The 20,694-nt window shown below is 45.8% G+C and overlaps 2 protein-coding genes across 2 annotated transcripts in view; one reads left to right on the forward strand and one right to left on the reverse strand.

Annotated features, from left to right (window-relative positions):
* RAB35 (RAB35, member RAS oncogene family) overlaps nt 1-5,461 on the forward strand; it is a 15,831-nt gene extending 10,370 nt beyond the window's left edge. Inside the window, exons 4-6 of the mRNA XM_009888622.1 lie at nt 1,920-2,044; nt 2,145-2,269; nt 2,814-5,461. Of these exons, the coding sequence (XP_009886924.1) occupies nt 1,920-2,044; nt 2,145-2,269; nt 2,814-2,942 (379 nt within the window). The 3' untranslated portion in view covers nt 2,943-5,461. The remainder of the gene's footprint in view (nt 1-1,919; nt 2,045-2,144; nt 2,270-2,813) is intronic.
* A 4,762-nt stretch (nt 5,462-10,223) lies between these two features.
* The window catches only part of CCDC64 (coiled-coil domain containing 64), a 66,931-nt gene continuing 56,460 nt past the window's right edge, over nt 10,224-20,694 (reverse strand). The window contains exons 9-11 of the mRNA XM_009888623.1: nt 18,851-18,981; nt 14,572-14,692; nt 10,224-10,424 (exon numbers count right to left, since the gene is read on the reverse strand). Coding sequence (XP_009886925.1) covers nt 10,224-10,424; nt 14,572-14,692; nt 18,851-18,981 — 453 coding nt within the window. The remainder of the gene's footprint in view (nt 10,425-14,571; nt 14,693-18,850; nt 18,982-20,694) is intronic.

Raw genomic sequence — 20,694 nt, forward strand, 5'->3', positions numbered from 1 at the left:
TCAGATGTAGCGAAATCCAGTGTGTTGATCGTATCGGAGATCTTTCCCTTTCTGATGCTGTCACATAAAACAGTATTCATCAAAAACGGTGTGCAGTACATGTTAGTGTCAGGAGAGGATGGATTATTTTTGCAGTGTGGGGATTCAGGCTGTAGAATACTTTTTGCTCTAAAGGATCTAAGTTATGAAATAAAGTTGAGCTTGTCATAACATAGTAAAGCACAAATGTGGTGCTGTAGCAAGTTTTAAAGTTATTAAAGGAACTGATTGCAAATGGTCTAGAATATTTGAAAGTGTAGGATCTCTTACGGACTGGGAATAAATAATTCTTGCTGAAGAAAGTGAATGTACAGCATAAATTGCTTCCACATGGCGTGGAAGAAATATTTGACTGTCTTCTGAAAGTGCCCAGATAAGCTATAGGAGCGAGCTCTCCTACTTCTGTAGAGTATGTATGGTATCGTAGAGGAGTATTGATATCCAGTGACTATCACTACAAAGTGATCACGAGAGGAAAGGGGCAGGGGGAGATGTGTGCACTCTGTATGTGATATACGCCTGTCTGTGGAAGGCTGTCGCGATGGTTTATAAAGGCAGGTGGCTTCTGTTATTGAAGGGATGATGAGGCCAAAGATGGGGGAGAGATAGGGACTTGCTCAAGCCCATCAGTAGCAGAAGTGAGCCGAAGCTTTGAGATTTTCTGTAAGGTAGTGGATTTGGATTAGATTAAAAGGCTTTGAAGTTCAAAGGTGTGTTTGCCCAGTTGGAATAAATTATCAAATAGAACCAGAGCGGTCACAGTGGACGTTTTTTAAGTCCAGTGGAAGGGACAGTGCTGCAAGAGGTGCTTGTGGTAAAAGATCAAGCTCTAGAAATGCTGTCACAAGTTAAGAGAAAATCCTTGATTTTGATGTGCTGAATTCTTGAATTCGTTGTATTAAAAATCTTAATATAGATTATAAGAAAGAGGAGTAAATGAAAGGAAAGGAATAAAGCTACACAAAATATAAAAACTGGATGCTGGCAAAGACCTCGCTGTCAACTGTTTCAATTACTTGCCCCCGTCCCCCAAACAGCCTAATTTGCAGTAGAGAAAATACCTGGTAGCCCTGTGAATGTGGCTGAAAACTGAGATGGTGGAGCTTGGTTTTTTATATATAGCATTATCATGGTGCACATACTGCCTGCCTTTAGTAGGTTCATACAGGTGATAATGTTGGAACTTGAATTCAGATATTTTCTTGCATATCAGAATTGCTAATCATCTTTTAAAGGTGCTGTTTGCCCAAGACTAATGGGAATAAACTGAAATGAAGCTTATTTTTAATGGCTAAAGGTAGCAGAGCGTGTTGAATGCACATATGGAGTCGATCTGTTGAGTAGGAAGGTGCAATCAGAACACAGTCGCTCAACAAGACAGAGATTTTTGTGAGCTCAAGGGAACTGTGACTGAGGGTTGAATATATTTGGAGATCTGCTGAAATTTTAGTCTGTAAGTGATCTTTCACAGATAACAGAATTACTGCAAAAACTTGATGTGACTTGTACAACGCGACGGTTCACAACACAGCCAGTTCTGAGGACATATTGGGGGCACTGCTACCTTTTGCTTACGTAGCTGAAAGACAATGTTCATCTTTGAAGGTCATGACAACCTGGAGGAGGAAGTAAACAGCAGCCTTTGGACTTTGAAGCCTACTTGTATAGACTAAATGAGCAGGGAACTCTGTAGGTTTCGAGGAGTAGCATGTGATCTAGCTGTTGTGAAAGAACTAAACGACTCCCAGTGGTAAGAAAATGGGAGCACTTGATTGCTGTAACATGGGGATTTGTTATGAATTTTGTATAAGCTAAGTGAAAGAGCTGAGAAGATGATACATAGCTTGAGTTAACATTTATTGTCCTTTCCTGCTCCATAGGTATTACAGAGGAACACATGGGGTCATTGTTGTCTACGATGTAACCAGTGCAGAATCTTTTGTGAATGTAAAACGGTGGTTGCATGAAATTAATCAAAATTGTGATGATGTCTGCCGGATACTAGGTAAGTTTCTAATCAGAGAGCTACAACAACTTGTTTAGTGGGCTGACCTGCTGAAGTACCAAATTGGCTTTTTTTTTTTTTTTCTTTCTTTCTTTTTTAGTGGGGAATAAGAATGATGACCCAGAGAGAAAAGTGGTAGAAACAGAAGATGCCTATAAATTTGCTGGGCAGATGGAGATCCAATTGTTTGAGACCAGCGCCAAAGAAAATATTAATGTGGAAGAGGTAATATAATACGCAGAAGAGTATAGATAAAATGAGTTGGGGATAATGGTTTGGGAAAAAATAACAATTACGTTCTTGCCATTGAGGAAGAAAGATAAAATGCTGTGTACAAGTTGCAAGTGAGTAGGTAAAATGTCAAAAAGAGACATCCAGCTGCGTTTGGAAGAGTTGGGGAAGCAAAATGAAGGAGCCCACGTTGCATTGTCCCTAGCTTTACGGTGCTAACGTGTTAGGCATGTTCTCAGGAAAGACTTGTCACTAGGGAGGATGCTTCTGCGAGGTGGGACTGCCCATTCTTCTCTCCTGGCCTCAGTTGCCAAACTGACCTGGTTTTATTTACTGGTTTGGGAGGGGGGGTAGAGGGGTTATTGATTTAGCTTGGATGTGGGTTGGGAAGGTACTGGATTTCTGTTTGGCCCATAATGGGTTGGGGAAGATCTCTGAACCGTTATTGAAATAGCTAGAAAAGGGGAGTAGCTTCAAAAGAACCACAAAAACTAGTCTGAGTTCCTGGGTGGTCTGAATTTGCTTGTTTCTCTTGCAGATGTTTAATTGCATTACAGAGCTAGTTCTGCGAGCAAAGAAAGAAAACTTAGCAAAGCAGCAACAGCTGCAACAGAATGATGTGGTGAAGCTAACGAAGAACAGTAAAAGGAAGAAGCGGTGCTGCTAATGCCCTTTCCCTGCTGCAGAGACTCTGCTCTCAGACAGATCAGCCCCTCCAGCTAGACTCGGGCAATTCCACTGGGGCAGGCTTTGGGAGGACTTTCTCAGTTTTGTGCCGTTATTTAAAGATTATTTTTTCTCCATGTTTTCTATCAAGAGGCGCTGGCACCTTACCACTTCAGTGCCAAGAAGGTATCGGATGGAATCTTGCCCCCCTCCTCCCCTGCTCATTCCAGTGCGCCTTGTAGACAAGAAAGGACGTTGCCTACCAAGTGGACTAATTAACCCAAGAGTTTGTATATAATGTATATTGCTTTAACCAGCCTCGCCTCCCTGTTGTCGCTTTGGCTTATGCCTTCTTAATGTCAACCAATCATGGACTGCAGAGTTCATCTTTTTAAAGAAATAGTACAAAGTTCTTAATTCGAGTTGGCCCCAGGCTGGCAGCAACTGCTCCCTGGGGCCTCCGGCTTCATTTCTGTTGGGCTCCAGGCTGGCAACTGGTGCTGCTGGGGCCTATGGCTTCACCTGGAGTTCCAAGCTTTTACTGGGGCTCAGGCTTTGTTTTTCTAGGTACCAGGATTGCAGATGTTGCTGCTGAAGCCTGGGGTTTCACTTCACCAGCCCCTGGGCTGGCAGCTGCTGGGGCCTCGAATTGCAGTTTGCCGTGATCCAGATTTGTGGCTGGGTCCTTGGGTTTCACCTTCTTGTGCTGCAGCCCAGCTGTACCTGTGCTCTCCTTTAGTTTGTATCAAGATACTGAAAAACAAACTGACCTGCAGAAGTGGGATTTATTTGGATAAAACTTTTTTTTTTAAAAAAAAAGCAAAGTTTAACTCCTTTGACCTCTGCTTCTGGTTCTGCCAGGGTCCTAACTGAGGGTCCATTTCTTTTGAGAACAACAACAACCATGTGATTCTGCCAAAAAAACCCAATCTTCTTTTCGTTGCCCTGTCCACAAATAGGCAATCTGAACTTGAATGTGAATTTTGGTGGCAAAGCTTTTGTTTTTGAGAGAGAAAAGGCATGAAAATAAATCCAGCTGTTCTGGATTGATGTCTGAATATGAAAGCTGCTGCAGGATCATTCCCAGGATTCATCTGTTAGAAAGGAGGACTGCTGTTTAATGTAAAGAAATGGAAAGCTTGCTTGCTTGGGTTATGTGGTGGTGGAGGATCACCCTTGGAAAAAAACTGGTCTCGCTATGCTTAGCAACGTTTTCCCGGCCCTCGCTGGCCTTTCTGGGAAAACAAGAGCTCTGTTCATCAGCCTGAGTAGATGTAGTTAAAGGTGGAGAGTGTGTGTGCGTGTAACTAAAATATCAACTGTATGGGCTGAAAGTACATGCTCAGCACCTGAATAATTGCCGAAATAATAATAATAAAAAAAGAACTTTTTCCTTAAAATGACTAAAAGGCATGGAAGGTATGACTTCCTTTAAGACCTTGAAGGTGGATGTACTCAGTTTGTCAGTAAGTGGCCCTATGGAGTTGCTGGCCTTAGTTTGGTAGGATATGATTCACCAATGTCCATGAGCTTTGAATCAGCCCACTTCTCCCCCTTCCTCCCCCTTCCCCAGGAGAGGCTAAATTTTAGTCACTTATTTTGCCTGCATTTTTTTAGATTTTATGGGTTGTGGTAAGAGCCCTAATCATACAATCACATCACAATCAATCACTTTAAAGACTTTTTTAAAAATGCAAACAATGAATGTGTAACACTTTTTTTTTTTTTTTTTTTTTAATCGGTTCAGGTGCTGGGAGTATGTATCCAGCTGCCTTCACCCGTCTCTCTTCTTCACATATCTTTCATTGGTAACCCAAGAATAAGAATGAGCTGGGATGATATTGCTAGTGTGAGCTCTGATAATTGTAAGACTTGAGCAGCTATGGAAAGTGGCAGCTTGAGTTACACCAGTCCATCCCGTCTGGTTTCTGATGTCGAATGTGGTGTGTGCACAGGGAAGGAGCTGGGTCAGTCCTCAAAGCCTTCCTGTTGGGATGAAGCTGTCCTCTGATGGTTACCGCTTTCAGATTAAAGGGCCCAGCTGCGTTATCTTGGGGGCTCTTGTGGTAGCGTGTGTGCAGAGGGAGTCACTTCATACAGGCAGAGGTAAAGAAAATGTCTGAATTTACTGGAAATGATGCAATAAAATGAGGAAATGGTGCACCCAAGCCTGGAGTGTTCTCTTACATGGAAAGATTGGTTCTCTTTGAGTCCAGGGCTTTGTGGCCGTGGTTTGAACTCTGCCAATCCAGGTGTCCAACTTCCTGGCTTAAAGTGGGAATTTTTTTTATTTTTTCCTAGAGCTGGCTGTAGAGGAGCCGTTCCCTCTGCTCTTGCCACTGACTAGTCAATTGGAAGGGGTGGGGACCGTGTCTCTAGTGGTGCTGATGTGAAGTTTCCTAAATGTTGAGCAATGGAATGTCTAACTGGTTTGCTAGGATTATTTCTGTAATGAAAGTTTCTAATTATGCTTTTTAAATAATTTTAAAAAACTAAAAATAAAGGTTACAAGCTGCCAAATCTTTTTTGAAGCTCTGTTTCCTCTGCTGTCCAGCATCTGGAGGTGGAAGGTGGCAAGCCAGGGGTGAGCGCTTCTGCTCACCCCTGAGGGTTTTTTTTCCTGGGAGGGGGGTATTGGCAAAACCACAATTAATGCTTCCAAGTGCTTAGTTGCTATTCTAGTTTTAAATGTGAATGAAAGAGTAAGCTGGAACTGGTAACCTTATTTCTGCATGAAAGTGAGATGCTCATGATTTTAATCTTTTTTTCTTTCTGTTCAACAAAGAGTGTTGAGCAAACTTTGAAAGTTTCTCCTCAAAAGCAGCAGGGGTCAGACCCTGAGCTGATTAAAAAGCATCCGGAGTCTCTCCTTGCTTTCCCAGGAAATGAATGTATGTGTTCTGTATAGGAACTATGCAGCTGTTGCTGTGCTTATTGCCCTTACTGTTCATTTCCCCCTGCCTGCCCTTGGCGCACGAGCGGGCTGTTGAAGGCAGATCCTCACTTCTGGAGAAGTGTGACGAAAGCTTGCTGTGGGAAGGTGGCTTTTCTTCCGTCTGTGCTGTTCTGGTGTGGCTATGGAGAGGGGAATCCTGAGGACTTGTAGATGGTCTGAACTGCAACTGGCGCAAGCTGGAGATGTTTCATTGTCCATCTGTGTTTTGTGTCTAAACTTGTTAACATTTGATTATCCCTCTGTATAAAGGCCAGTAAAGGATACAAATGGCTGGAAGGTGAAGATTTACAAGCTCGCCTTTCTATTTTCCTGTGTGGCAGGAGATACAAATGCTTCAAATGTTCTTTCTCCAGGACTGTTCTCTTCTGAACACGGGCAAGTGCTTTATGTGGCTGAATTTCTTGGGCTGATGAAGTATTAAGTATGCTGTTGGGTGCTAAGATGACAGTTCAAAAAGTGAGCTTGTTCTGCAGCTAGGCAAGATAATCAGTGACTTGAGAGCTGAGACAGTGTCATATAAATGATCTGTTTTATTCTGAAGAGAACTATTTACAAAAGAAGTAGAGCATTGTTTTTACTAAAAATATGCCTTTATAGATTTTTATAATATGTATCTTATAAAAACCATACATTTATTTACATTACTGCTACATACAAAAATTACAGCACTGTGGTATATGTACATATCTATAGATACATTCTTTCTGCTTGTCCCTGCTGTGTGCTTTTCCCCTCTTGATCTAAGGGAATTGTTGCTGCAGCACCCAGACACTTCCTTTCTTGGCTTTTTGGTTAAAATAATCTTGCTTTTTGTAGCCGAGTGGGGAGTAGAGAATTTGCCTGATGTAGAGGCGTATCTAGAATTTACCATTCTAAGTAGGACAAGTGCACGCAGCTATTGAGTCCTTGTGCATGCGGCACTGCCTGTAACCTCACTTCTTGCTTCTCTGTGCAAAATTATTCTGTTGTTTTTAATTGATCTACTGTTCACCTCGATGGCAAGTTGCTGATCTAAGTTTGCATTAAGATAAAGTGCTAGTGACTTGCCTTGCATTTACACTTTCTTGTTTACAGTTGCTTCCCTTGCAGAGTTTGCTAAAGGGAGAGGATCCCTTTTCCCTTAGGCGAGCATAATAAACGTGTGCCCAAACAGTCACCTGTTACTTAACTGTGGGAAAGTTCTTTGTAACCTTAATCTCAGCAGGCGTCTCTTCTCTGTGCAATATTTGAACAGTGACTGTGCAGCACTACTCTTTCATTTACCAGTATCTCAAAAGCAAGGCTGAGTGTTGTATTTAGAGCTGCGAATCCCACTCCTTAAATCTACTTTGGGATCTTGAGTACCTGCTAGATTAATGCGCTTCCTCCATCTCATTCACTGCAGAGGATGTTTCCTTTACGCCATCTGTGTCCTAGAAGTATTAAGTGTCACAAGTGGAGTGTCTTCTAGCCCAAGACTGCAAGGATGATTCCAGGCTCCTGGCCATGACAGGATGGAGATATGACAGCTCAGGGTAAAATAGTCAGGACTTTGTTAAAACACAACATGACACATGAGAATGTGAAGGACTGCATTGATGAGGTTTTTGACAACAAAACAACAAAACCTAGCTGCTATGTTAAGGCAGTTTCTGTTCCCGTTGAGTAGCAGCTCAGCACAAGGAGGTCTCCTTTGGTGTCTTGTCCAGTTCATTAAACCCAATTCTCTTCTATTTCTGGGTTTAGTAGTGCAACTAAGTGTTTAGAGTTAAGGGGCTAGTTTTAAGAAACCATACCCAACTGGCACCTTAGAACATGCTGTCTTTCCTCTTGCAATCTCTTCCATCATTGTTATTAAATAAATCAAATTACAATGGGATTAAGGTAGGTTCCTCCTTAAATGAAGAGATGGGCTGTGCATTTCAATTGCCTACCCTGCAACTGAATGAGTCACTTTCCTCTCAGCAAACATGTAGCAGAAGGCACCTTTCTTCATCTCATTACTGCGTCTTCATTGGACAACTTAAGGCCCTTGCCTTAGGATTGCATACATACAAACATACATACATCCTCAACGGTGTAGAGTCCCACACAGCTGCCGCACGTGTGGCTTGAAGATAGCTGTTGGGGCCTGGGAAATAACAACTGACAGCAGGAAAAAGGTTAGTGAGGACCAAGATGTTCACATGGCTCTCACAATAAGCAGAGCATCGGCTGTATTGGTGGTGCTTTACCTAAGTATTTCCTGGAGCAGGATCTGCAATCCAAGTTTCATTGCTCTCAAGTAAATGGGTTTTACAACTCAGCTTTTTACCATCGTTTTCGATCCCAAAGAGTACCCTGCTCCTTGCAACACGCAGCTACCTCAGTGCAAGATTATTTCATACCAGTGTGGTAGTTTCATGCTAACAAGGAAATACGGGAATGCTCAAATCTTTGTAGGCAGAAAGGATATTTGTACTGAGGTATTATGGATGTCCTATCCTATAGATAAATTGAATAATAATAATAAAAACCCCAAGCCACCAACCTCTTACCTGCTTCTTAGAAGGTGTTTGATACCTAATTCTAGCAGAAAGCTTGTTACTGTAAATAGCGAGCAGAGATAGCAGCTCCCTGTAGGATGGTGTTTTAGCACCTAAGTTGCTGAGCAGGGCAGAGCTGAATGTATACCAAGCTCTGGCTCCTGTGGGACAGCGTAGGCGGTAGTCTCTTTAAAGCAACAGGGAAACAAATTAGGGCCTGGGGGTATTGTGAGCTGGGAGAATGTGTGAAAATTGCATGGCAGCAGCAGGACATCTCTGAACTTAGGCTGGCATTCCTCACTGGTTTATGATGGTAGACTGTGTTAAAGAGAAGAGCTGTAAGGTGCCCATCCAGTATGTAGGGAAGGTCCCTACTTAAGTATTGCAAGATTTACAGCACCGCTGTGTGCACGTGCCACATAAGCTACGTTCCTTCTCGTTGATCAAGTCACACCTACAGCAAAGTGGGCTCTGATCATCTTCGGTCAAAAGGAGATTTAGCTACCTGCTTGCTGAAGGGCTGAGTAGTAAATGACCCACAGGCAGGGCAAATACTCATCATTGTGGCAGGCCATAGCTAATGTTACTGCGTGGGGCAGAGCAAGCTGCAGAATTTCCAGAGCTTGGTAGACACACTAATTGCCTTTGGCTTCAGTGAAAGTAGATGCCTGCATGCTTTCTGAGGACCAAGTCTGTCAACCCAGCGCCAAAGACCTACTGACATCATTACAGGTAGACTTTCAGTGAATTATTGGTTAGGCTTTTTGGGGACCTATCCAGTTAAAATCACAGAATCATATAATCGTTTACGTTGGCAAAGACCTTTAAGATCATGAAGTCTAATCGTTAACCTAGCACTGCCAAGTCCACCAGGTTTGACAGGTTTCTTACTCTGTTTGGGAGGGGTACATGGCTTTGGGAAAAGGTGTGTGACTTGCTCAGGCTCCACAACTACCTTTGGACATTGCAGGGACAGTAGGTACCCCAGGACTGAATATCCACAACTCTTAATCCAGTTTGTAATCTGTTGCAGACGGTCAGTCTCTTGGGGAGAAATCCTTAACATTCTGTGTAACTACAGACTCTACAACTCATCTCTGTAACAGAAGGGCGTTAGAGAAGACAGTAACATCAGCAATCTTACAACTGCCTGGATCTGCGAGGAGCCTGGATTCCCAGTGAGAGGTGAACGGTTACGCAGAGCTGCAGGGGAGATGGTGCCCAGGCAGGATCTGCAGTCAGGGCTCAACTTCCACCACGGAGAAAGCTGCACTTGCCAAAACACAGCCACACTGGGGCCAGAGCGACTCCAGTCTCAGTGGGATGGATGAAGGATATCACAGCTGCCAGGACCGGAGGGCAGTATAAGTGACTCCTCTCTCTTCTCTTGCATTCAGCCCTCTTCTTCCCCCTGTGCTTGCTGTGAGCGCAGTTCTCAATCCCCTGCGCTGCTTTGTCTTGGGGCTGCTTATCTCCTTCTCCAGCATGAGAATGCTTTTAAGACAATCAGATTATTCTTCACAGCAGAAACTGGACTGTGACAAAGCGCCTAAAATATACCCTGAAGTTTATCACTTCATTTAAAGAATAAGAAAAGTTTTTTTTCTATTAGTGTCACATTGTCAATTTGCAAATCTCCAATTTGTGTAAACATTTGATTTGGACCAGGTGCGGTGTAAATAGTGCAGAGTCTTAAGGGTTAACTCCTTTGCCCCCTTCTTTTTTTCTTAGTGGATCAGAATTGGGTCCATCCGCAAGTTGGGCAGCTGCTCCACTCCCCATCTTGAATCCGGAATTGTTGGAGAGGTTTCTCTTTTTCAAACTAATTTTTCTTGAAAAAGGAAAAGAGACGGTTCCCTTCTGCCCCAACGGGCTCGTCCCCCTGCTGCTCCGGCCTGAACACGGGGGAGGGTCTGGCACTCCGCTTTGCGCCGTAGCCACTGGAGAAGGAATAAGCAAGCTGGCTCCATTCCTTCGGGTGTTTGTCCATCAGCTGCTGGTCAATGACCCTGTGCATGTCATCCTGCGGCAGAGGGAGAGGAGAGGGTTGTTAGTGGCAGTTGATGCTCAAAGGGAGCTCATGCAGGGACGTGGCTGAAATGGGTGTGAAACGTGCTGCGATGAGATGGAGGAGGGATGATAAGAGTGGGGACAGGTCTAGCTCCCCACCTGGCAGCAGGCTCAGCCTTGTGTGCTGCCATGAGGCTTTTTAGTGAGCAAGGAAAGTAAATCACACAATTCTGAGGGACAAATTGCTCAGGTGGTCTTGCAGAGGAACATCCTGCCTGCTTGGGACTCTGTGACACCCCTAAACTATGTTTCTCTGCTGTCTGCAGCTTGCAGCTGTCCCCTTTGGGGGAGAAATAAATAAAAAAGAACAAATTCATCTGAAAGCAAATAGCAGAAAAAGTAAGGGTGTCTGTCCTGAGCAGGTCTATGTGCTTGCCATGTGGAGCAGGTAGACACAACAGAGCTGCCTGCACAGCCACTGTTAGTGGGGCTTCTTCGGGGAAGGTGCCACCAGGAACCGAGGGGCCAGGGCCAGGCATGGGCCCACCCACCACCCCATGTGGGTTTTGCACCAGATTTACCAAAGAGAACTATGCTTGTCCCTTAAACCCACTCCTTCCCTAGAGCCAGCAGAGCGGTGGAAGCTCTCTGACGGCTTGGCATGAACATCTGCACTGTGGTTTTTTAGATGTACCAGAAATGCTCTAGTTTCGTCCATGTCTGCAGCACAGTGAAATTTCTCTACACAAAATAATTAGTCAGTTCTGTTGCCACTAATGATGTGCTGCTGTGTTCCTTGAAAACCTGGCTATCAATTCTACAAATTTTAAACCTTTGGATCCATTATTTCTGCTATAATTGCATATTTAAACTGTAGCTTAGTGACAACGTGTGTACACAAACTAGCCCCACAGGAGAAATCAACTGTTCTCCAGCAGCTTGGTCCCTAAGCAAGACTGAGGGCACTATTTGGTGCGAACAAGGATGCTCTGGATAGGCTGTAGTGGTAGAAGTGCTCTTCATTCGGCACCTTGTGCGGGGCAGCCCATCAAGGCAGCACTGAGACGGAAGGGAAGGTGCTGCCATCACCCAGCAGGTGCCCCAGCTGCTCTGTAGTTCAATGTGGAATAAAACTAGCCAACTTGGACTGGAAAATTGAACAATAGCTAATCTCTTGTTGCAGCACTTTCTGCAGGGGAAAGGATTGATAGCCATGGCCTGGACCTGAATTTAGTATGGAGACTCTCCGTGGGGGAGCAGGAGGGTGCAGAACTACGTGGACTGGGGAAGCTTTGGATCTTTTTAGAGCAGGACTGGAAAAAGGGGAAAGACAGAGGGAGAGTTGAAGAGGTTAAGGTGAACGTCAGGATTAAGGTGAAACAGATTTCAAGAGGTGAAGCTGCCACGTGAAAATGTATGGCACTTGGATTTTGAAGGCACCTCTTCTAGCAAATGAGGTAGGCACCCAGGCTCCAGCATGGCAGATCTGTGTCCTTGGTCAACCACATAACAAGGGATGAGTATGATTTTTATATATATATACACACACACACAAAATGTTATCTATATAAAAATACAGTATGCACTATTGAGTGTGCACTGCATTTGGGTCCCCGTCTGTCTGATGTGTGAATCAGAGCATTTGCCTGTGGAGATTCGGGGTAGATTTATGCATCAAGACTAGGACAGACCTGCGGTCCCTGTCTTGGCACTGGGCAGGGGCACGGGAGTGTCTGGGGACATGGCAGGAGCACAAACACTAGTGGTAAAAGACCTGTCTGATAAAGCGGTCTCATAAAGATGGGTAACACTGTATCAGTGTGTTCTGGGCAAGAGTTTCTGCACTTTGCAGAAGGTGTGGGGCTGAAGGAGGTGCAAATGCCACGTATCCTCTTCGTGAGCTGGAGCTGAGCTCCCTTGCATGAGATAAGGGTTTGAGCTCCTCAAGGCGACCTCAGAGGCTGGTGGCTGTGGCCATGCAGGCTGCAGTGCTCTGCTGGCATGGCACCATTTTCTAACCTAATGGGTGCCCCTGTTGCTATTGTGCTGAAGCCACTGAGCTCTCATTTGAGAGAACCCGCTCTCTTCACTTCCAAGTTTGCTCCATATTCCTTCCCTACTGGCAGTAATGCCCCTCTTGACCCCAGTCAGGTAATTATGAATACCGGGGGAGGGTCAGATTAAGCATAGAGATGAGGTGCATATCCACTCCTGTGCTACTTCTGTGCTAGGCTCGGATGTGTGGGATTTTGCTTGTGGTGTATTTTATAGCCTATATGATTATGTGCTTACAGAAAACTGTAATCTTGTTGATAGTCCTCGGCAAATTGCAGACTAGAAGTGTGCAAGAGCAAAATTGTATCAGATTAAAGCCTCCATTTATGTCCAGCTAAAGCAGAGAATCTCATTTTACCAGAAACAGTTTGCTTTTCAAAATAGTCCCCAAAATTCGTAAGTTACCTGACTTGTTTTTTGCCTCTGTGGTTGAGCTTCTGTTCTGGGGACATTAGGTGCTTGGAAACTGTTTTGCTACTACGTAATAATAACACTAGGTAGGTATGTTGGAGACAACTTTCTGCAGTGCTAATGGGTCTGATCCTCATCTCAGAGAGCTGATGGGAGCAGGATTGGGGTCGCTTTATTGCTGCAATTGGACAACATAGTGTGAAGTGAGAAAGCAAACACCTGTTGTTAAAACCCTATGCTGGGGATATTCCAGCACTAAATACTAAGTGTACTAGTGAGTAGGTCTCAATTTATACCACGCATCCAAACTGAAGCAGAACTTGGATACAGATAGCTCCTATGCAGAGCACTGAAAGTCTAGATAACAAGGCTGAGAAGTAAAATCCCAGTTTGTATTTCAAGGAGTTTTCCAGACACTAGATATGCTGAAAACAGAGGATTAATGATACGTGCGCCTCAGCCTGGCTTTCCCTGTGGTGACCTGGGGGGTAAAGCCTCACCATGGGGTTTACGATGCTGCCCCTTGTGCCGTGCTCTGGTGCTGGACTGGGGCGTGTATGTGTGTAGAATATTGGTGGGTGATGGAGAACCCCCATTGGCCCCTCTTGACAGATGATGGCGAGGACAGAGACAGATGTGGGTGCTGGTGGCAGCGAATGGAGCAGGTGAGGAGATGGTCGGTGCTTGACGAGGGTGCGGGGAGCTCACCTCAAAGGCAGGAGGGGTGTACGACTAAAGCTGTTGGTACAGGAACTGAGAAAGGCCACTAGATCAGAAACCAAAGGAGCCAGATAGTAAAAAGCCCTGAGGAAGCAAACTGTAAGCAGGAAAAAAAAAAAAAAAGAGAAACGAAAACACAGTGGAGTTGAAACAGGAGCGAGGTTGTACAGGAGAGGTTTCTACTGGTCAGGCTGGTTGTTAGTAGAGTTGGGATCTTGCATAGTCTGCAACAAATTACTATAACTGGCCCAGATCTTTCCTCTTGTATCTGCTGGTTTTCTATTAAAGTAGCTCTCCTTCGGTGCTAGTTTCTGGGAGGAGAGAGTTTTTTCTGCTCTCAAGCACGCTCTGCCTTTACATGAGTTTTCCCCACTGACCCCTAGTAGAGCATCTCCAGGGCAGCTGCTGAACTGCTGTGGGTTTGGGTATTTTTTCTCCTTGCTGGAGGGCTGGGATTTTAGCTTCTCCATCTTGCCGGATCTTCTGAGTTTATAAAAACAGTGCAGCTATACCACGAAACAATCGCCACAACCTCTCTGCCCCCCACCTTTCTGCTCCGTTAGGGAAATGCAAGGATGTGCTGTGCCCACGTCCCCAAGGCTGCTCCTACCTAGGGACATCTCCTGCATGGACACCTTCCCTCCCTGGGCCACAGCAGGTTACTCTGCAAAGTGTGTTACCCATGTTGCATGCAGCCATGAGATACAGTTTGTTTCTCCATTTTAAATGGGTATTCCTGTATAATTAATTAACAGCTCACAGCTGAAAGGCTGTGAGCAGTGGAGGGCTGTGTTTCACCCCCTAAGCACCACTCATCACTGGCTCCTGCAGAGCCAAAAGCAAACGCTCCTATGTGTGGACGCTCGGTTTGAGAATGCAGCAAACCCACAGGGAGGAGGGGAAAGTCACCCAAACGTGTCTCCTGGGCCACATGCCACCTAGACCCTGCCCTGTGGTGACCAGGGGCTGCTCACCTGCCAGGCCTCCAGCTGCTGTGAGAGGTTCACCTTCTGCTGGATGGCATCCAGCAGCTGGCTGTTGAGGGACATCATGTCAATCTTGCATTTGGCCAGCTCCACCTCCACCGCATTCTTCCTGGGGGGGAGAGTGAGATATTGAGGCATGTGAGATTTTTTTTAGTGTTTGTGGGTTGTTTTTTTTTTCTTTTAAGGAAGTGTTAAACATAGCCTTGAGGAGAAATCAACGATTTCTTTCATTGGCAGGTCCCCAATTCCTAAGCTGTTCATCTCCGTTGTATTCTGGACAATTGATTCATCTGAAGAGTGGAAGAGAACTGTTACTATAAAACCAGCACTATTATTATAAAACCAGCAGATTTCTGGTAAGCACACTATGAAGAATACAAAAAGATACTCAGATATGCTGCTGTGTAAGATAATACAGTGTGCCTGGATAATGTGCAGGATCTGCCATTAAAAATGGATCTACACATAAATATTTTTTCCTTCTGTTTAGTAATGTATAGGAAAGTAAATGGTATGTGCTAAAAACCAAATGCTCTGTGTCTGATTAGACTAGGGAAAATGTGGGCCATCTCTGGAAGGAAACGGGAGACCTCGTTACCCAGGATATGGAGAAGGCTGTGGTACTCAATGACTTTTTTGCCTTGGTCTTCACTGGCAAGGGCTCTGGCCACACCAGCCAAGTTGTAGAAGGCAGAAGCAGGGACTGGGAGAATGAAGAAGAGCCCACTGTAAGAGAAGACCATCTGAGGAACCTGAAGGCGCACAGATCCATGTCCATGGGACCTGATGAGATACATCCACAGGTCCTGAGGGAACTGGTGGATGAAGTTGCTAAGCCACTATCCATCATATCCAGCAACTGACGTCATCTACCTCGACTTGTACAAAGCATTTGACACTGTCCCACACAACATCCTTGTCTCTAAATTGGAGAGATATGGATTTGATGGATGGCCCACTTGGTGGGTAAGGAACTGGCTGGATGGCCACACTCAAAGAGTTGGGGTCAATGGCGCAATGTCCAAGTGGAGATTAGTGATGAGTGGCTTTCCTCAGGGGATGATATTGGGAGTGGCGCTGTTCAACACATTGTTGGTGACAATGGAATTGAGTGCACCCGCAGCAAGTGTGCCGATGACATTAAGCTGTGTGGTGCGGTTGACACACTGGAGGGAAGAAGGGATGCCATTCAGAGGCACTTGGACAGGCATAAGAGGTGGGCCTGTGCAAACCTCATGAAATTCAACAAGGCCAAGTACAGAGTCCTGCATGTGGGTTGGGGCAATCCCAAGCACAAATACAGGCTGGGCGGAGAATGGATTGAGAGCAACCCTGAGGGGAAGGACTTGGGGGTACTGGTGGATGAAAAGCTGGACGTAAGCTGGGAACGTGCACTCCCGTCCCAGAAAGCCAACCACATCCTGGGCTGCATCAAAAGCAGCGTGGCCAGCAGGTCGAGGGAGGCGATTCTGCCCCTCTGCTCCACTCTGGCGAGACCCTACCTGGAGTACTGCATCCAGCTCTGGGGCCTCCAACATAAGAAGGACATGGACCTGTTGGAGCGAGTCCAGAGGAGCCCACAAAGATGATGAGAGGGCTGGAGCACGTCTGCTATGAGGACAAACTGATGGAGTTGTTCAGCCTGGAGAAGAGAAGACTCCGAGGAGTCCACCTTAGAGCCCCTTCCAGTACCTAAAGGGGCTCTACAGGAAAGATGGGGAGGGACTCTTTATTAGGGAGTGTAGTGATAGGATGAGGGGAAAAGGTTTTAAACTGAAAGAGGGGAGATTTAGATGAGATATTAGGAAGAAATTCTTTACTCTGAGGGTGGTGAGACACTGCAACAGGTTCCCCAGAGAAGTTGTGGATGTCCCAACCCTGGAGGTGTTCAAGGCCAGGTTGGACGGGGCTTTGAGCAACCTGATCTAGTGGAAGGGGTCGCTGCTCATGGCAGGGGGGTTGGAACTAAACGATCTTTAAGGTCCCTTCCAACCCAAACCATTCTATGATTCTATGATCACTCAATCAATAAGTTGCAATATAAAACAAACAAACAAACAAACAAAAACCCTCAGAGTACAACTGCTTTCAGTTTGGACTTGGACTGAAGGAAGGAAGAAATGAAGGAAGAAAGTTTATCACAGCATATATGCTTTTTAAGAATGACAAACTGTTAAAATTGTTTGAATTAAATGTTATGCTTTAAGGAAAGCTCCCAGTTTCAATGGGGTTGTACTGGCCCTTGGGAACACTGCTGCATTTCCTTCCAGGCATTTGGTGGCCACTGGGCATGTGACGCCATGGCCAAGGTTGCCCAAAGAGTGCTCAGTGGCTGAGATGTTCCAGCTTCTACTGGTTAGTGGAAAGGAATTATTCTCTAAGAAGGAACAATTTCCTAAGCTGCCTAAGCCGGGAAATGCTGCTTACCATGCTGGGAGCACACAGGTGAGCACAAACCTTAAATTTTCAATTAACTGCTATGTGATAGGAAACCGTAACATGACTTGCTGGGAACCATCTTTCCTTGCAAACATTTTCAGGAGAAATAATCGCATCTTATTAACTGTAGCTAATTCATTGCCTCCTAATAGCCCCCTTTTTCTCCCCTGCATAAGAGCAATTTGGGAATTTGTGTTTATATTCCAGGTAGCGGTTGCTTAACACTTCCTATTATAGGCTCCTCTTTTCCCATTACTTCCTGTGTTGCCAAACTTCAGCTTCAAGCTAAAAATTTTCCATGCCAGATGTCTGCCTCAGGCAGTGATTTTATTTCTGTTTAGAGTTAGGGGGTTTTTTTGAGTGGGCTTCAACAAAAGTGATTTAACCCTTGAGGTATGAGGTAGGAAGCATATCACGAGCCTCCCAGGCGGCTCACTGCCTGGGAGCAGCCTGCTCAGTCTGTGGAGGGATGCTTTCATTTCTAGCAACAAGACGCTCTTGTCTGCTTTCACTTGCAGACACTTTCTGCTCATTAATTACTCACCACTCACCCGTGCACACTTGTCACGTCCCCCTTTCTCTGGGCTCCTGCCGCTGCAGGACAGTCAGCCGTAAATATTAGTGCTTTGTCCCAGCGGGGTCATTAACCGCTGTGGAGAAGCTGTACCCTTCCACTCCCGGCTGTGTGTCTGAGCACCTTAAATAGCCTTTTGTTGTGAGTCTCCTCATTGCCGCTTGGATATTACCGGGGGATTTATCGCGGTGGCAGCGCGTTGCCATAGCCACAGCAGAACCAGCAACCCACACACAGTGGAAATGTCAGAACCACCTCTCTGCACCCGGCAGTGCAGCTGGGATGCTCCTGATTTTTGCCAACAGATGGAGGTGTTACAGAGGACAGCGATGGGAAACTGGTAGCAGGCTACCCAGGCAAGAGCAGCACGGATGACTGGGTCACTTAAAAAAAAAGTGAGGGATTGTGCATGCTGATTTAGCTCCCCACATCCTCAGAGGTGCAATGCTCTTGTGCTCCTCTTGCCGAGGGCTTGAATATTAGGCGTTTCTATAAGGAGATGGACTGGTGGTGTCCCGGACCATCTGCTTATTGAAGAGATTATCAGATGTATCCTTTCTATCTGGAGCACAGGGGGCTGAAGGTTTCTGCCCCTCTCCTTGGGGCAAAGAGTGCTCAGGGCAGTGTGGCAAGCCCAAGCACAGAGCCGGGGAAGTAAAGTATGGGGTACAGGGTAGCAAAGCTGCACAGGTCTGCAAGGAGTATGGGGGAAATAAAGAGTCAAAACAGTGGGAGAATCCTGATAGGAGAAATAGAGAATTACAGGACTGGAGATGCAAAAAAGACCCTGGAACAGGAAAGGAGAGCAAGCAACCAGAGAAATGGTTTATGGAAGAAGCCCAAGCAGGGCTGTAATGGCGATTGGCAGGAAAGCAGGATTGCGTGTCTGGAAGAGCAAAAGAAGAAAAATATGACAAATAGGGAAGACCTAGTGTTTCCATTTGGTTCCCTGAAGTCCTCTACTCCTTGCTGTGACTCAGATCAGCACTACGGATGGCAAAACCATGGCTCATAGCATCCTCCTAAATGCCCCTAATCCTGCCATGGGGCAGCTCTGGAAATCGACATCTCCTGCCCTGCTCTCAAGCTCCTGGCAGCATTTCCTAATGCCAGCAAAGCCCAGACTCACTCTATTACTTTGTAGCAGCTACTGAAATTTGTGGAGGGTAAGAGAAACCCACCCTGGAGGCATCTCCTGCTAAGGCTCTCCATAACTGCTAATCCAGCCTGGCTTTGGCTGTTCATACCACTTACTTGGCAATGGCATCATCTCGATCCCTGATGGCCTGCAGGAGCCGTTCACTTGTCTCCTTGTCTTCAGCAGCACCTCGCAGCCGGTCCCGTTCCTCCTTCAGCGTCGTCATTTCCACACTCAGTAGCGTGACCTGTGGGCAGAGGAAAGGTGTGAAACCCAGGGTTGCTCAGATATTTTCACCACAAGTAGGGGTCGTGGAGGGGAACCACATGGGCCAAGCTGGAGGCTGACCTTCCATGCTTGTAGGAGAAGCTGTGTCTGCTGGAAAAGGACTGTGCAACCCCCCATGAGATGTGCCAGCTCACCTTGGGATGCTGACAGTGCCTGTCTGAGCAAGATGAGTCACCAGGACCGCCTCAGTAACACGTAGCAACAGCACTGAAGGCTGTGCAGCTGTCTGGGGCAGGACCTGCCTGCGACTTTGCTGTCACTATGGCATCAGCACTGAAATATTGCCCCTCCAAGTGATTTGTCTTGTGCATGTGTCCTCTGAGTCTGCCTGTTGTATTCTGATCTTCCCAGGGTTAAATTAATGTGAACGTCATTTAGCACCAAAGAAGAGTTTTTGGAGGGGGCTGTTATGTCTCTTGAAGTAGTATGAAGCTGAAGACAAAAGGATGTGAAAATTCCCTTTCACGCCATGGAAGGTGTTACTGGCACATCTTACAATTTTAATTAGACTTTAAAATATGTGCGGAGCCTTAAATAGTCTGAGAAATGATCTATCGTTTTGGTCCTGTGCAGAGTGAGTTAATAGGGTGTGAAATCATGCAAAGATTGCATTAGCACAGCTTTGCAATATTTCATACACATTTAATTTCTTTGTCTAGGGCACACACATGCTCTGTTACGCTACTCCACCACCTGGAAACCCTTCCAGCATTTGACCCACCTCCTTTCTCTAAATGCAGCTCAGTAGTGCTTGAATCCTCAAAGAAATCTTTAAATAGAGGACAGACAGTCAAAAAGGGCTCATCACATCAATGGCGTGGGAGGATCTGCTGTTAACGCGGCATGGCTGGGTTGGGGCTGGGGGGGGAGGGTGCGAACGCACCCTGTCTGTGTGCAGAGACACCCCGCTGTGTGCTGGGGCTGCCAGGGAATTGGGGAGCTCTGCCCAAGCTGTGCCCTCCTGCAGCCCAGTACGGGATGCACCTCAGAGCGATGACGTGATGGAGGGCAGTGGTGGGAGCTCTGTGAAAGGTGCTGAGCACTTCTGCTGAAATCCCAGGGGACATTGGATCAAGAAACCCGAAAAACTGTGTTTGGGGATAGGTTTGGGGGTTTAACTGGTTTTCTCTGTGTTTCAGGTAAGAAAGGGATGCCACAGAGGGAGGAAACGGACCAGGCAGAAGGTGTGAAACCGCTTTCCAGTGGAGACAGAGGCAGGGATGACTCCTGTCTCCAACAGCTCACCTTGCTCTCAGGTAGGAGCAATGAAAGTTTGTTGTGCTACAAGTTTCCCAAAAGCCATTTAGGAGTTCCCCTTTTAATGTATCAATACCAGTGACAGCACAGAGGGATGTGAAAGCAGCAAAGCACTGCTGCCCCGGATGGACCAAATTTCCACGTGCATTGATTTTCTTTAGCACTGACTGAAGAAAATGTTGTCTTTTCTATGGGAGATTAGGATAATTATTAACCTGGAGCAAGTACAAGGCTGGGTTATGGGCAACAGCTGCGGGAGACGTGTACTTGCTGTGTGAGGCTGGAGTGCTTCTCTGTGAGCAACATCTGCTGCATTTGTAGTTATGCCCCATCTTTCTCAATATATAACACAGAGGTGTGAGAAGAAGGTAAGAGAATTGCAGTCTTCCTTTTGCTCCCTAAATATTCAGAGCTT

Source organism: Charadrius vociferus, unplaced genomic scaffold (genome assembly GCF_000708025.1).
Source record: "Charadrius vociferus isolate BGI_N301 unplaced genomic scaffold, ASM70802v2 scaffold917, whole genome shotgun sequence".
In the NCBI taxonomy this organism is placed as follows: domain Eukaryota; kingdom Metazoa; phylum Chordata; class Aves; order Charadriiformes; family Charadriidae; genus Charadrius; species Charadrius vociferus.